The following is a 13,042-nucleotide window of genomic DNA, read 5'->3' as shown; positions in this document are numbered from 1 at the left end:
CATTTCTTCCCCCCCATAGTGACTATATATTCTAGGAACTAAACCTTGTAGAATACCAGAACAACAAAAAATACTTGAAGAGACTATTAGACTTGTATGCACAAGCGACCTCATCATACAGACAGGCACCCTAGCTAGAAATCTCTATTTCAAGCTACTTTGTTTTCAGAAGTCTCAGTTAAAGCATGGTGCATAGCTTTTCACTGGTTTTCCCTGATGAAAACCTTTCCACGCTCTTAAATTAGGGTAAGAAAGCCCACAAATGAGAGCATTTAGTAGAAGTCTTATCCATGGGGATAGTGTACTCACAGCATGGGAGAAGCACATAAAGGTAGGAAGTTACTTTGCCAATGTTGTTTCCTTGAAAAGTAGGAAGCTAAGATTAAAGTGAAAAGCATTTTCCAATTATTTTTCCCAGTAAGAGCTAAACAAAGTAGGACCTGAGAGGGTAGATCCTGCACATCTGCTAGAGAGAACCAATAAAGAATAACTTTAGTTCTGAAATTAAACCAATACAAAAAACCCAGCTCAAGATATCCAACACTCCCTGAATGTGTTCAGCCTTGAGTTTACTAGGTGTCTGCAGAACTGCCCCAGCTCAAGAAACCAAGTACCTAAATCCTGCTTCTACCTCACAAGATCTAATAGATCAGCTGATCAGCCCAAGCCTTCTCAGGGACCTAATCTAACCAGCAGAAAAGCACATTTAAACTGATTCTTCCTGTAACCAAGTTAAAATGCAGTCACAGCTTCTTATTTTAAAGCTCTGCCAGAAGATAAAAAAGACAATACTATAATAGCTTTCACATTCATGTGCTTGCCCACGAAGCAGAAGAGCTTTCTAGCTCCCCTCACAGTGGAGGCTTCCACTTACTCTCCCCAGAAGTATGCACCAGCCACCACACCAGAGGAGGTGCTGCAGAGAAGCCCCGTCCAAGCCTATGGAAACTGTCACTCTGCAGAAAATGCAGGAGTGATTGGAGTAAAATCAAATGGAGGGGAGCACAGAACATACAGCTTGAGATCAATATACACAACAGAAAGGAAGAAGACAGAGTTAAAAAAAAATCAAAGTTCAATTATCAGAACAAGTCTTTCCTACACAGATATTCACTGTCTTCTAGGCCATGTTCTGGAAGTTCAGAGGCCTGTGGCAGCCTGCCTTGCCATCCAGTCTCAGAAGCTCAAACATTTGAACGTTCCCTGTTACAGCTCTCGCTGTGGAGAACACACCCCGGTCAGGGTGGTGGTCTGTTCTGACTGCCCTTCCAAACACTCAGCTCTTCCTAAGACGCCACAGACTAACACCAAGTTTCTGATTTCATTCTAGCTGCAAGCTAATTCCATAGGTGACAGGATAATTTTCCATGCTAAGCTCAGGCTTCACAGCTAGTACTAGTTCTAATGCTTCACAAGATACACAATACCTGAAGATCCTAAAGTTGCCCACTACCATGCACTGGAGAATAACTCAATCAAGAACTGATGTCACAAAAGCCAGTGAAAGCATCAGTGAGATCAGCATCTTGGATGGAAGCCGTCAACAGCACAGCCAACTTCATTTTCATTGTAGCTAGCTAGTCCATCAAAATGACCACTGAAAATGACAGTGAGATGTGCTGAGCAAGGCAAAAGACAACTTGCTTTGCCTTCCATAAGGCTTGGTTTCTTTGATGTTCTGTCCACTTTCAACTAACACTGAACTGCAAAGTTATATTTTAAAGTATTTACAATTCAAAAAACCCTCTAAAAAGGGTTTTAATACTAAGATCTAGCAGCATGTGATACTGAGGACACTATTGAAGCTATCATTCCATTACTGGCATGACTAGTAGCTAGTCCAACAGCCTGCCCCCAAGCTTTTCTCTTCATTCCTAGTCACAAGGAAAAATAGCAGACTAATTTCTCTAAAATTAAGTTCCACTAGGATCTTGTTCAAAGTAGTAACTTTTTCAGAAGTGGTAATACTTCACTACAGCAGCTGGTACAAGTTTAGTTCCAGTATCACTTAACAAAGGCCATCCAGCTTCAAGTCTTCTGAAATCCAACTCTCCCAAGGAAGGGCAAGAACCACTTATTTAGGCAGTCGTGTTCAAGGTTTTGGGTTTTTTTTTTCCTTATCAGAGCTTGGAAGGGTTCCACCAGCTACATCATAGCTATTACAATGTCATGAGTTGTTTCACTCATGCATATATACACACACAAATTTCAGAAAAACTTCAAACCGGATCATACCAAGCTTACTTTGTTGCAACTATTTTCAGCGTTAACACCCATGATGGGGACCAGTGCCTCAGAAGTATTCAGCTGCCCCCCAGTAAGACCTACAGAGCATACTTTCAGTTAACAGCTTCACTTGCAGTCACATTCACACATCAAACCAACTGCTGCTTTCTAAACTTTAGATTCTCAGTCAGAGGTGTTTCAGAAGATGAACCAAAGCTAGGTATCACCAACTGTATTTTAAGTTAAGCCTTTGAAAACAGTGCTTTTTGATGGACATCAATGCTTCCAGAAATAGCTCATCCATTTCAATTAACATTCCAGAAAGCCTTCTGCTACGCTCTTCTTCCCTAGCTCACTTTGCATGGTGTGGAGCTGCAGTTCCAACACTTGCAGGCACATATTGCTACTTACTGAAGGTGAACAGAGCACCTTTAGCTCATAGAGCAACACAATCCAAACACTTCGTAACAGACTGAAGGTGGAAGATACCACTGGTTTCAACAAAATAACACCACACTTCTTCCCTGCTACTACAGGCTGCTCTTCTGATCTGCAAAGACTGACTTCCTTACACCATACGCCATTACCTCCCAGAATCACTGCAGCCAGTTGGTGTTCACCTCCTTTACACCACTACCAGAAACGATTACACAGACAAGGGGAAGAACAGGTCTGGGCTACTCATGCTCTAGCTCATAATTAGATTTCTATGGTATCAAGCACGCTCTGCCAGTCCTTCTCAACTGTTCACCCCAAAGCAAGAGGACAAAAATCTTCATTGTTCTGTTATCAACTACATTCCAAACAACAACAGTTGACACCAAACGCTGCTATAGTTTGTGACCTCTGCCCATCCCACAAGCAGCAGACACAACAAGCTGACCTGCATGCAAGTCAATATACCTGGATACAGCAATCCTGCACCATTCAGGATTAAAGCATCCAAGGTGGAAGTTGTAACACATTACAAGTTGAGGTTTTCAGTTCTTTACTGGGCATAGTAAGCCTCAGTAAAAAGTCAGTATGTCAAATTCCTGAATTAGCACTAACTTCACTTTTAGGTCCTTCATGCAAGCCACTTAATCACCCTGAAATTTCGAAGCTCCACAAAGATATAGTTATCTTTTAACAATCCAATTAACTCCCAAGAATTACAGCATGAATTGAGCGCTAGGCATATTCCTTAAGTTTTCCTGACAGCACTGGGAAGTTATGGCAGCAATATCTAGAAGAAGGGTGGAATTACAAATCATCAAGCTCATTTCTCGGAGAGTTAAAACCCATATGGGATCTAACAGGCAGATTTTTACACCACCAGCTACTCAAGCTAGAGACAGATGCAGAACAGTTGCACATTATGTTTCTTTCACAATAAGCTTCTAAGTACTGAATTGTCTAAGCCATAACCTACATTACTTTGATTCAGCCAACGAAAGCAACTATGAAACAAGTGCATATTTAAGTATCTGGACTTTTCATTCTAGTTTGCAACATTTGATAAGCACTAATGCACTGTTTGGAGCCACACGCTCTGGAAGACACCACCGATATCGCGTAGAAGAGCCCTATCTCATTATATCCAGTTACACATCCCAGTAGGAAGCTACCAGAGTAGGAATAACCATCACATCCCTTTGATCTCTGCAAGTGAAAAGATCTCAAACTTTGTGCTGGATACTAACCCAGCTCCTCCGATTCACTCCATGGAGACAATTCCTTCTTCCCTGCTACAGCAGACTTGTCAGGCCTCTGCCCATTAATCCAGCAGCCTAACAACACCCTTCTCCTTAAGTTACTCCATTTTACGGCTTAATTGCCAGCAAAACACTGCATAGCCACTTTCCTCCTACTCTTGAAAGGCTGACAACATACTTCTCTCCACCATCCTGGGTTGCATGTAGGTGGAATGAGATCTGAGATAAAATATTGTATCCTCTATCTTCAGAAGCTTGAGCATGCTCCATTTCCATCTCCTCCAGCTGTGGATGGCCAGTTTTTTTAAAAAAAGCTTATCAAGCTGACCTATTCCACCTACTCGGTATCATTTGTGGGTTGCATAGCATATTGCTTAAGTGGGCTAACATTGATATTTTAATAATTTCTAGTGCAGACAGTTAATGTAATGGATATTAACAGTATCCTAGATAGGTACTATAACACCACCAGCAAGAGAACTAAGCTTGATTTTCAATATATCACTCCTATAGTTTGAAACAGGACAAGAACACCTTTTAGTGCAATTGCTCAAAAAACCACCACTGCTCAACATTCCTCCTTCTGCACATTTACCTCTCCCCAAACTCCACAGCATGCACACAGAAACACTTGTCACTGAAGCATTTTAGAATCCCATGCCCCACCTTTACTTATCTGCTGAAAGTTTCAACACTTACAGCTCACAGCATTTCCTGTACTGTGAAAGAAAGCACTTCTATCTTCCAAAACCACTGTGATCAGTAACAGCTGAAGAAACGCAGATATCAGATGACAGCCTCCTCCCCTCAAGTTATCTACAAGCACTGCTTCGTAAAAACTCCTTCACGTCCACCAAAAAAGTTAATTTTCAAATACTACAGCACATACTTTAATAACAGACGAAAGGCACCTCAGCTCTTTATCTACAGCTTAGAGCATGACAGGTATTACAAGAAACCTGCCATAGTTTCTTCAGTCACACTGCCATCCCTTCCCCATGGACTCACCCAGGCATTTAAACATGCCTTTATGTTCACCATAAAGCCAAGCTGTACCACTACACTCAGCACTACCTGACATGATTCACCAGACAAGCTCTTTTCTTCTAAAAGAAAGCCTTATTGCACATGGTTACATGGGCTGATCACACAAGAAAACAAACAGGTGAAGCACACAGGAGAAGAGTGCCTATCAGACCTGAAGTCCGCCAGAGTTACAAGCTCATACCCAGCCCTCCCCCCAGTGAGGGAAGTATGTGTGAAAAGGAAAGAAATCAGTTTCCTGTACAGAGATGTGAAGAAACATCAGGTTTCATCTGCTGATAAAACAACATTCCCTACAAGAATGAACAGAAGGAACAACTGCAACGCAGAAACTTAAACTCCATGTTGGGGGAACGGGGAGGGCAAAACACTACTTACCAGAGAAGGGCAACATCTGCTCAGATCCCACCAAAAGAATAGGACTGTTAAGAGGAACATGGGGAAGAGGCACAATTAAAGCCCAAAACTATGTAAAGAAAAAGCCTTAACAAGTCCCACGTGAAAAGGGAACGGGAATTTTGCCCCAAGCACAAGGACAGCTGAGTACAATTGACATCACAGCCAAAAGCAGCAGAGAAGCCGAGCACGGGCCCACGGCTGCCAGGGGCATGAGGCGATCCCCCAGCTCGGCTACAGGGGCAAGAGGGAGGGAGCCACCCCCGCGGGCCGGGCCGGGCGGCGGCTGGCGGCAGGTGAGGCCCACAGGCCACGGACCCCAGCAGCGGCCGGGCGGGGAGCCCACCTTCCCCCCGCCGCGCCGCCCGGCAGCCCCGGCCCCACAGCGAAGGGACGCGCCCCCACCCCGCAGCAGGCCCGTGGCCGCGCCGCCGCCCGGGAGGGCATCTCTGCCTGCCCGGGGAGGGGAGGCCGCCGCCGCCGCCGCCACCGCCACCCCTCGGCCGCGGTGCCGGGCGACCGCCTCAGCCCGCCGCCTCCTCCCGCGGCGGCTCCGGCCGAGCGGAGCGGAGGGAGCCGGCGCCCGGCCGCTGCCCCTCTCCCCGCGGGCCGAGGGGGCGTGCCGGGCCGCGGCCCGGCCGCTGACAGCCCGGCCGCCCTCCTCCAGGCCCCGGCCCGGCAGGCCGGCCGACCCCCCCGTAAGACACCGGGCGAGCCCGGACGCCCCCACCGGCTCCTTACCGCGGGGCAGGGCATGGCGCGGAGCCCCCACACCCCCGTCCCGGGGCGCGGCCTCCTGCCTGGGCCGAGGTCGCTGGGCTCCTGGCTGCCTCCGCCGCCTCTCACTGCCACAACAACATGGCGGCCGCACAGGACGCGGGCACGGCGGGGCGAGGCGCGCTCCCGCCGCCGCCGCCTCCTCCTCCTCCTCCGCGGGGCGGGGCCGGGCGCGCGCCGTTCCCGCCCTCCGCGGCCCCCCCTCGCCCCGCTCCGAGGGGACGCGGCGGCGGCACCTCTCTCCTCAGGGCTCCCCGGCCCCTCAGGAGGTGGCCGGCCAGCGCCGCCGCCATCCCCGGAGCCCGGCAGCTTCCCTCCCTCAGCCTCTCAGCGGGTGAAGATGATTCGCCCCTTCCTCCTTTTGTAACCCTGTCAGGGTGCTTAACCGCCCGCAGCTGGCCGAGGCCGGCCTCGGCAGCCCAGAGCCGCGCTGGGGCAGAAGGTGCGACGCGGTGGCAGTGTCCCAGGAAGGTTTTGCGGCCGCCTCGGCCAGCCTGTGAGGCAGGTCATCGGCGGAGCTGGGTGCTGAGGGGAGCTGCGGGAGCCGAGGAGCTCTGCGAGCCGAGGGCTGCCCGCACCCCGCAGTCTGGGGTCCTCCTCAGGAGTCCTCCAAACCCCGTGCGTCCTTTGGAGAAACACCCTGTCTGACTGCAAAAGCCACTGTTGCGCACAAGGCCTCCTGGCCGATGCTTTCCTCCTTTGCTTTTGTGACATTCAGCTCAGCTGTAAGAACATGTGTGGCCCCACGCCATCGGTAGATGCACTGTCCAAGCCACCCTGAGCAGCCCGCAGCTCCTAGAGCATGAGGTAATGGAGAGCACGGAGCCAACGCAAGGCATGAGAGCCAAAAAATACATGGAAATTGAGAGACAAGTGATAAAGCAAAAGGGATATGAGCGTCAAGCAACAGAAAGGCATGAGAAAGCTTGAGAGGCAAGTGGTAGCGGGGTACGGTTGGCAGGAAGCGCTGCAGTTTCCAAAATGAAGCTTTAACTAAGCCTTGTGCAATGGAGGTCCCTTTCAGCAGCGAGATTTATATCTGGGTTTTGTTGCAAGTGTGATGGATCATTAATGCTTTATTTTTATACATATCTTTAATTTACAATACCGTATGTAGGTCAGGTTGTACTTTTGAGAGAGATTTCCACCTGCTCCTCATGTTTGCCTTGATCTGAAATGAAATGCTTGCAAGCAAGTAACTATAAAATGCACTTCTAAATTATCCACAGGACTCTCCCTCTGAGTCCAAGGCTAGTCATTGTAACAGATGGACTTCGGTCTGTCATTAAGTCATGTTGAAGCTAGAAGTAGTGTTCAGAGAGAACAATACAAAATACAGGATCCCATGTCTTTAAACTCAGATATAAGCCACGCAGTGAGTTGCTTTCTAGTTTTGCTCCCTTGGTCAGGGACAGTAAACATTTGAAAGGAAGTTAATCAGCCCCTCTAAAGCGATTTTTTCAAACAACAAGCCATCATCTGAAGGCAAATGTGATCTGAATGTCAATAGGTACCTTCAGAGGAACTTTGGAAGAAATACAGGTAACTGAAGGGAAAAACAGGATTCCTTCTTGTTTATACCCAAAAGCAAGGAAAAAATGTTCAGCCGGTATAGCTGTATCTGAAAAGGACGTGTGTTGACAGCATTAGGACGCCAAATATGAATTTTGAAAACTCCCTGTTAAATGGTTGCCTTTTGCAGTATGCCTGGACGGAGATCAAATGTGACCTACTTCAGGAAGCAGAATCCTGGAGATCCGGCGCTTTTGTACAGCAGAACCTGCTGGTTGCTCCTTCTGTTTTTTAAAGAGGGGGAGCTAGCCGGAGTGCCATTGCTGTGACAGGAAAAGCTGTGCGCTTCCAGCTGCTTATTTCAGTGACACAAATTGTCGTCTTTGGCATTATCTTTACCGATACGGTTAAACACACTGCATGGAGGCTTTCCACGTCTTGTGTTCTGAGTCTCTCCATTTCTTATGTTCCAGTTTATTTTTTAATAAATGTTAGGTATGGCCCCATGTTAAATGACTTTTCCCTCTATTTTCCATGATGGGCACGGGGCAAAGAATGATAGCTAATGAGAATTATTTTATCCAAATGGAAATGACTGTACCCAGAGGGAGAGCAAGCCCTGTGAGAACGTGACATGCAGCTCGGGAAACGAGGTGTTCCCAAGCCCACAGTTCTGATGGACCTGGAATGAATCCTCGCTCATCCAGTACAAAGTTTTTAATTTGTCAGGTTGAGGGTGGTAATGAATTACTGAGGAACTACCGAAGCACTATCTGGTTTTAAGCAGGAGGAAGAAAAGCAATCCAGTCATTTAGACACCTGTTAGTCTGACCTCAAGAACATTAAAAGCTGAGAAAAAATTGTAAAGGAAAAAGTATTTGGGGACAGACAAGCAAGTGGAAAATAAAGTAAAACGAGACATAGCTTTATTAAAGATAGATTGCATTTAACTAAGATTATACCTTTGATAATTGTTTTCTAGACAGTGGATATACAATAGGTTTAATCTAACTGGATTTAATAGGATATTAAATACAATGCCACGTGGCAAATGTGTAGTTTATCTGGGGAGCTATTTGGTCACGAACAGGTGACAGTAGTTTGGGTGGAAAGGTAGAGTGTGAGGGTCGAGCTGAGCTTCTTACGAACTGGCTTGGGAGCCAATCAGCAGGTTCAAAAATGTATTCAATAAATTAATGGAGAGCAGGTCCATAAAAAAACGGAAAAGGCAGGGAAGTCACCTCAAACATACAGCACCTGTGGATGCACGGGGAGTGCGAAGGGAAGAGATAGCAGAAAGCGGCTGGGCTCCAGCGCTCTCCCTAAACAGCCTTGCTGACTGCCCCTCTCAGAGTGCTGGAGCGCAGGGGCCGCAGGCTGGCCCAGCGAGGCACGTCTGATGTGCTTTTGATCTTGCACGCTATTTTTCAGACAGGCCTTGGAACAAAAGGTAGGAGTGAGGCACTGGCATTTGCTGATGGCACAAAGTTGAGAGGCACCAGCACTACGGAGGGAATATCTGTATTGCTGGAAGAGTTGGATATCATTGAGTGCTGGCACACTGGAAATGGGATGAAATTTAATAGTGGAAAGTACAAGGTCATGCACTTGGGAATTACTAACAAGAATCTCTGCTGCAAGCTGGGAGCTCATCAGTTGGAAATGACAGAAGAAGAGAAAAATCTGGGTGTATTTGTTGATCTCAAGATGACTGCAAACTCCGAATATGAAGCAGCTCTCACGAAACGCATGTATCAACTGAGATATTTCCAGGAGAAGGGGAAAATGTTAATACAAAGCTCTGCTGCAACCTTCTCTGGAATTATGCATGCAGCTCTGGTCACTTTTGATCAAGCGACACAAACTTAAAATGTGACTGGAAAATAATTACAGGGTAATCCTGATTTTTTTTTTATGTAAGGATCTTGAAATAATTTGTTTAGCCAAAAAACTGAATGCTGAGAAGGGATACAGTTGTTCTGTGTGAAACTTCAGGGAGTAAACACAGAAGTAAACACACCTCCCTTAAGAGCAAGGGTGATGTTAGTGTAAGAGAAAACAAGTATCCGATGGCCATGAAGAGTCTGGGCTGAAACATGAGAACACCAGAGCTTCCAACAGCTCAAGTCCTGAGGCTCTGGGTCATCCTTCCCCGAGCTGCCTTCCCCTGATGCAGTCGCCACCAACAGCTGAGAACTGACCCTAAAGACGCAACAAGTCCTTTCCAAACCTCTCTTACTGTTTGAGGCACAGCTGCTGAGTTACTAGTTGGCTTCTTACAAAAAGAAAAGGGATACCCAATGTGGAAAGATATTCTTTTGGGCTGCAGTCGCAACCCAAATGTCATTTTAGTTATTGGCTGTATTCAATAAGGGGACGTTTAAAATCTGCATGAGGTCGTGGTGGAGGCTGAGAGCATCCTGCTCTGGATCACCCCAGCCTGGTCCCTCAGATCATCGCTCCACAGAGGCCGGCTCCTGCGCCCATCCTGTACGTGAGATGCAATCCGTGAGCGGTCTGCACCCGGCACAGCGAGAAATGGCAAAACCAAACGTGCGCCGGGTACTTCCCTGCCCCTGTTACCATCCAGTAACCTTTATTACACTTCATTCTTGTGATCCAAACTCAGACTCTGTGGGCTGTTTCTGTTATGATGAAAAACTGATGGTAAGGTCAGATATGTCTTAAAAAAAACAAACAACTCCAAGTCCTGATTCTGTAAGAAGAGTCAGATCGTGAAACGCAGGGTAGTTTCCTTTCTCAAGACTCCAAACTGGCTTCTTTGGCCAGTTTTCTACCCAAAAGCAGCTCTCTTCATCCTTTCTCTCCCGTTTTGTTTCTTTTTTCATCTTTTACTTTACTTTGTTGTTTTACTTATTGTACTCTCCTTTTTTTTTTACGAATTCCTGAGCAGAATGCTGCGCTCAGACCCATCGCTGACCATCGTATTTATCCTGTGTTCCTCTTTGTGTAGGCGCTTCCATTCTTTCTGCTCCCACCAAACAAGCAGTTATTTCATTGTTCCTTTAATCCAAATGGCAGGTGGTGACGACGTCGGGGTCAGCACAGCGTGAGGCCACCCCTGATTAAAATATGCCCGGTGAGAGGCACCCACTCCGTCAGTCGTCCTGATGGGGCCCAAAAAATGGATGTCCTGACTCATTCCCTTGAAAAGTAGATGAATAATTTGAAAATAATGAGATTTTTATTACATACATATCATTTTTGTCAGAACATTTTCCAACAGTCTCATTTTAGGATTTTTTGTCTTCTAATAACCCTGTTTTAAAACAAGATGTACTATTAGTGACACTTTGCTGAAGGGAAGCTAGCGCAATGAAGCTGTCTTGGCTACAGCTACACATCAAGATGATTATGACAGGACTAATCAAATACGAAGTTTTAGGGGACTCTGAAAACTTCAGTGGAACAGCAACATTTTTGAGCAAATACTGCTTTGGGGACAGTGTTTCCAGCTAGGAGCACGGCCGTCTGAGCCTGGCTCTGCTGGGACGCCTGAGCTGGCTGGCACACGAGAACCCAGCTCCATCCAGCAGATCACAGAACCATAGAATCGTTAGGGTTGGGAAGGACCTCTGAGATCATCGAGTCCAACCTGTTAGCCTAACTGCCTGGTCCACCTCTAAACCGTGCCCCTAAGCACCACATCCACGTGTTTTTTGAATACTTCCAGGGACTGTGATTGCACCACTTCCCTGGGCAGGCTGTTCCAACGCCTGACCACTCTCTCCGTGAAGAAGTTTTTCCTAATATCTAAACCTCCCCTGGCGCAGCTTGAGGCCGTTTCCTCTTGTCCCATCGCTTGTTACTGGGGAGAAGAGAGCGACCCCCACCTCGCTACAGCCTCCTTTCAGGCAGTTGCAGAGAGCGATGAAGGCTCCCCTCAGCCTCCTCTTCTCCAGGCTGAGCACCCCCAGCTCCCCCAGCCGCTCCTCCCCAGCCTTGTGCTCCAGACCCTGCCCCAGCCTCGCTGCCCTGCTCTGGCCACGCTCCAGCCCCTCCATGGCCTTCTTGGGGTGAGGGGCCCAACGCTGAGCACAGCATTCGAGGGGCAGCCTCACCAGTGCCCAGTACAGGGGCACTGTCACCTCCCTGGTCCTGCTGGCCACATTATTCCTGATGCAAGCCAGGATGCCATTGGCCCTCTTGGCCACCTGGGCACACTGCTGGCTCATGTTCAGGCAGCTGTCAACCAACACCCCCAGGTCCTTTTCTGCCAGACAGCTCTCCAGCCACTCCTCCCCCAGCCTGTAGCGTTGCGTGGGGTTGTTGTGACCCAAGTGCAGGACCCGGCACTGAGCCTTGTTGAATCTCATGCAGTTGGCCCTGGCCCAACGATCCAGCCTGTCCAGGTCCCTCTGCAGGACCTTCCTACCCTCCAGCAGATCGACACTTCCACCCAACTTGGTGTCGTCTGCAAACTTACTGAGGGTGCACTCGATCCCCTCATCCAGATCATCAATGAAGATATTGAACAGGACCGGCCCCAACACTGAGCCCTGGGGAACACCACTCGTGACTGGCCGCCAACTGGATTTGACTCCATTCACCACCACTCTCTGGGCTCAGACGTCCAGCCAGTTTTTAACCCAACGCAGAGTGCACTTATCCAAGCCGTGAGCAGTCATCTTCTCCAGGAGAATGCTGTGGGAGACAGTCTCAAAGGCCTTACTAAAGCAGACGTACGATGCCCGACTGTAAAAGGCCGGACAGCACTTCCTTACAGAATTTATATCGAACATACCAGTACTGCTCAGGTTCATGAGGGCAGGGCGTTGCTCTGCGGATGAGGGATGACACCTTGTTTGTGGAGGGCATTTCTGTACCTGGAAGTAAAAGCTGAAGACATCAATACTGAAGATATGCCAGGTGTTCAGTCTAGGCAGTGTTTGGAAGTCTTGGTTTATGTCCACTTATATTATTTTTTTATACTTAAAAGACTAATAATCCATATTTTTGCCTAGTGAGCTAAAAATAAGTAAAATGTTCGAAGTATTTTATACCAAATGTCTTTTCTTTGGAAAAGTTAATGACTTTCTGTGTTGTGTGCTATGTTGCTACAACAATGCTGCCTGGAAAACGCCTTTAATAATAAAGCATACGTATTTTTCTTAATGAGCACGCCTAAGATCTTTCCTCCTGAAGTTAGATAGTTATTATTCTATTGTTTAAAAGAGAAACACCAGGCAGTGAGAGGCTAAGAAGCTGTCTGATCAGAGGAGCTGCTTCAAATATCATTAGAAAATGATAGTATTTTAACTGATTATCTTAACTGATAATTCTTTATGCTGTAGAAATGTGCTGGTTACCCACTCAGGACTGTGCCCGCTGTGGCGTGCAGGTGTCAGAGGAAGGAGTTCCCACCCACAGGA

General features: G+C 47.5%; 1 protein-coding gene across 12 annotated transcripts in view; it reads right to left on the bottom strand.

Moving 5' to 3' along the window:
- Nucleotides 1-6,284, bottom strand: part of MTMR3 (myotubularin related protein 3) — an 82,385-nt gene extending 76,101 nt beyond the window's left edge. For 5 of the 12 annotated variants that reach the window (XM_087768337.1, XM_087768333.1, XM_087768334.1 and 2 more), the window contains exons 1-2: nucleotides 6,102-6,280; nucleotides 5,343-5,386 (exon numbers count right to left, since the gene is read on the bottom strand). Coding sequence is in view for 5 of the 12 variants with exons in the window: in XM_087768341.1 (XP_087624467.1) it covers nucleotides 6,102-6,116 (15 nt within the window). In the remaining 7 variants the exon portion in view is untranslated. Of the gene's footprint in view, nucleotides 1-5,342; nucleotides 5,387-6,101 lie in introns of all 12 variants that reach the window. The other 7 variants (XM_087768328.1, XM_087768329.1, XM_087768343.1 and 4 more) reach the window with 3 other exon arrangements.
- Nucleotides 6,285-13,042: the final 6,758 nt, after the last annotated feature.

Source organism: Nipponia nippon, unplaced genomic scaffold (genome assembly GCF_047370975.1).
Source record: "Nipponia nippon isolate SJK-2023a ecotype South Korea unplaced genomic scaffold, ASM4737097v1 scaffold_30, whole genome shotgun sequence".
Taxonomy (NCBI): domain Eukaryota; kingdom Metazoa; phylum Chordata; class Aves; order Pelecaniformes; family Threskiornithidae; genus Nipponia; species Nipponia nippon.
This window is presented reverse-complemented; position numbering and strand designations above follow the sequence as displayed.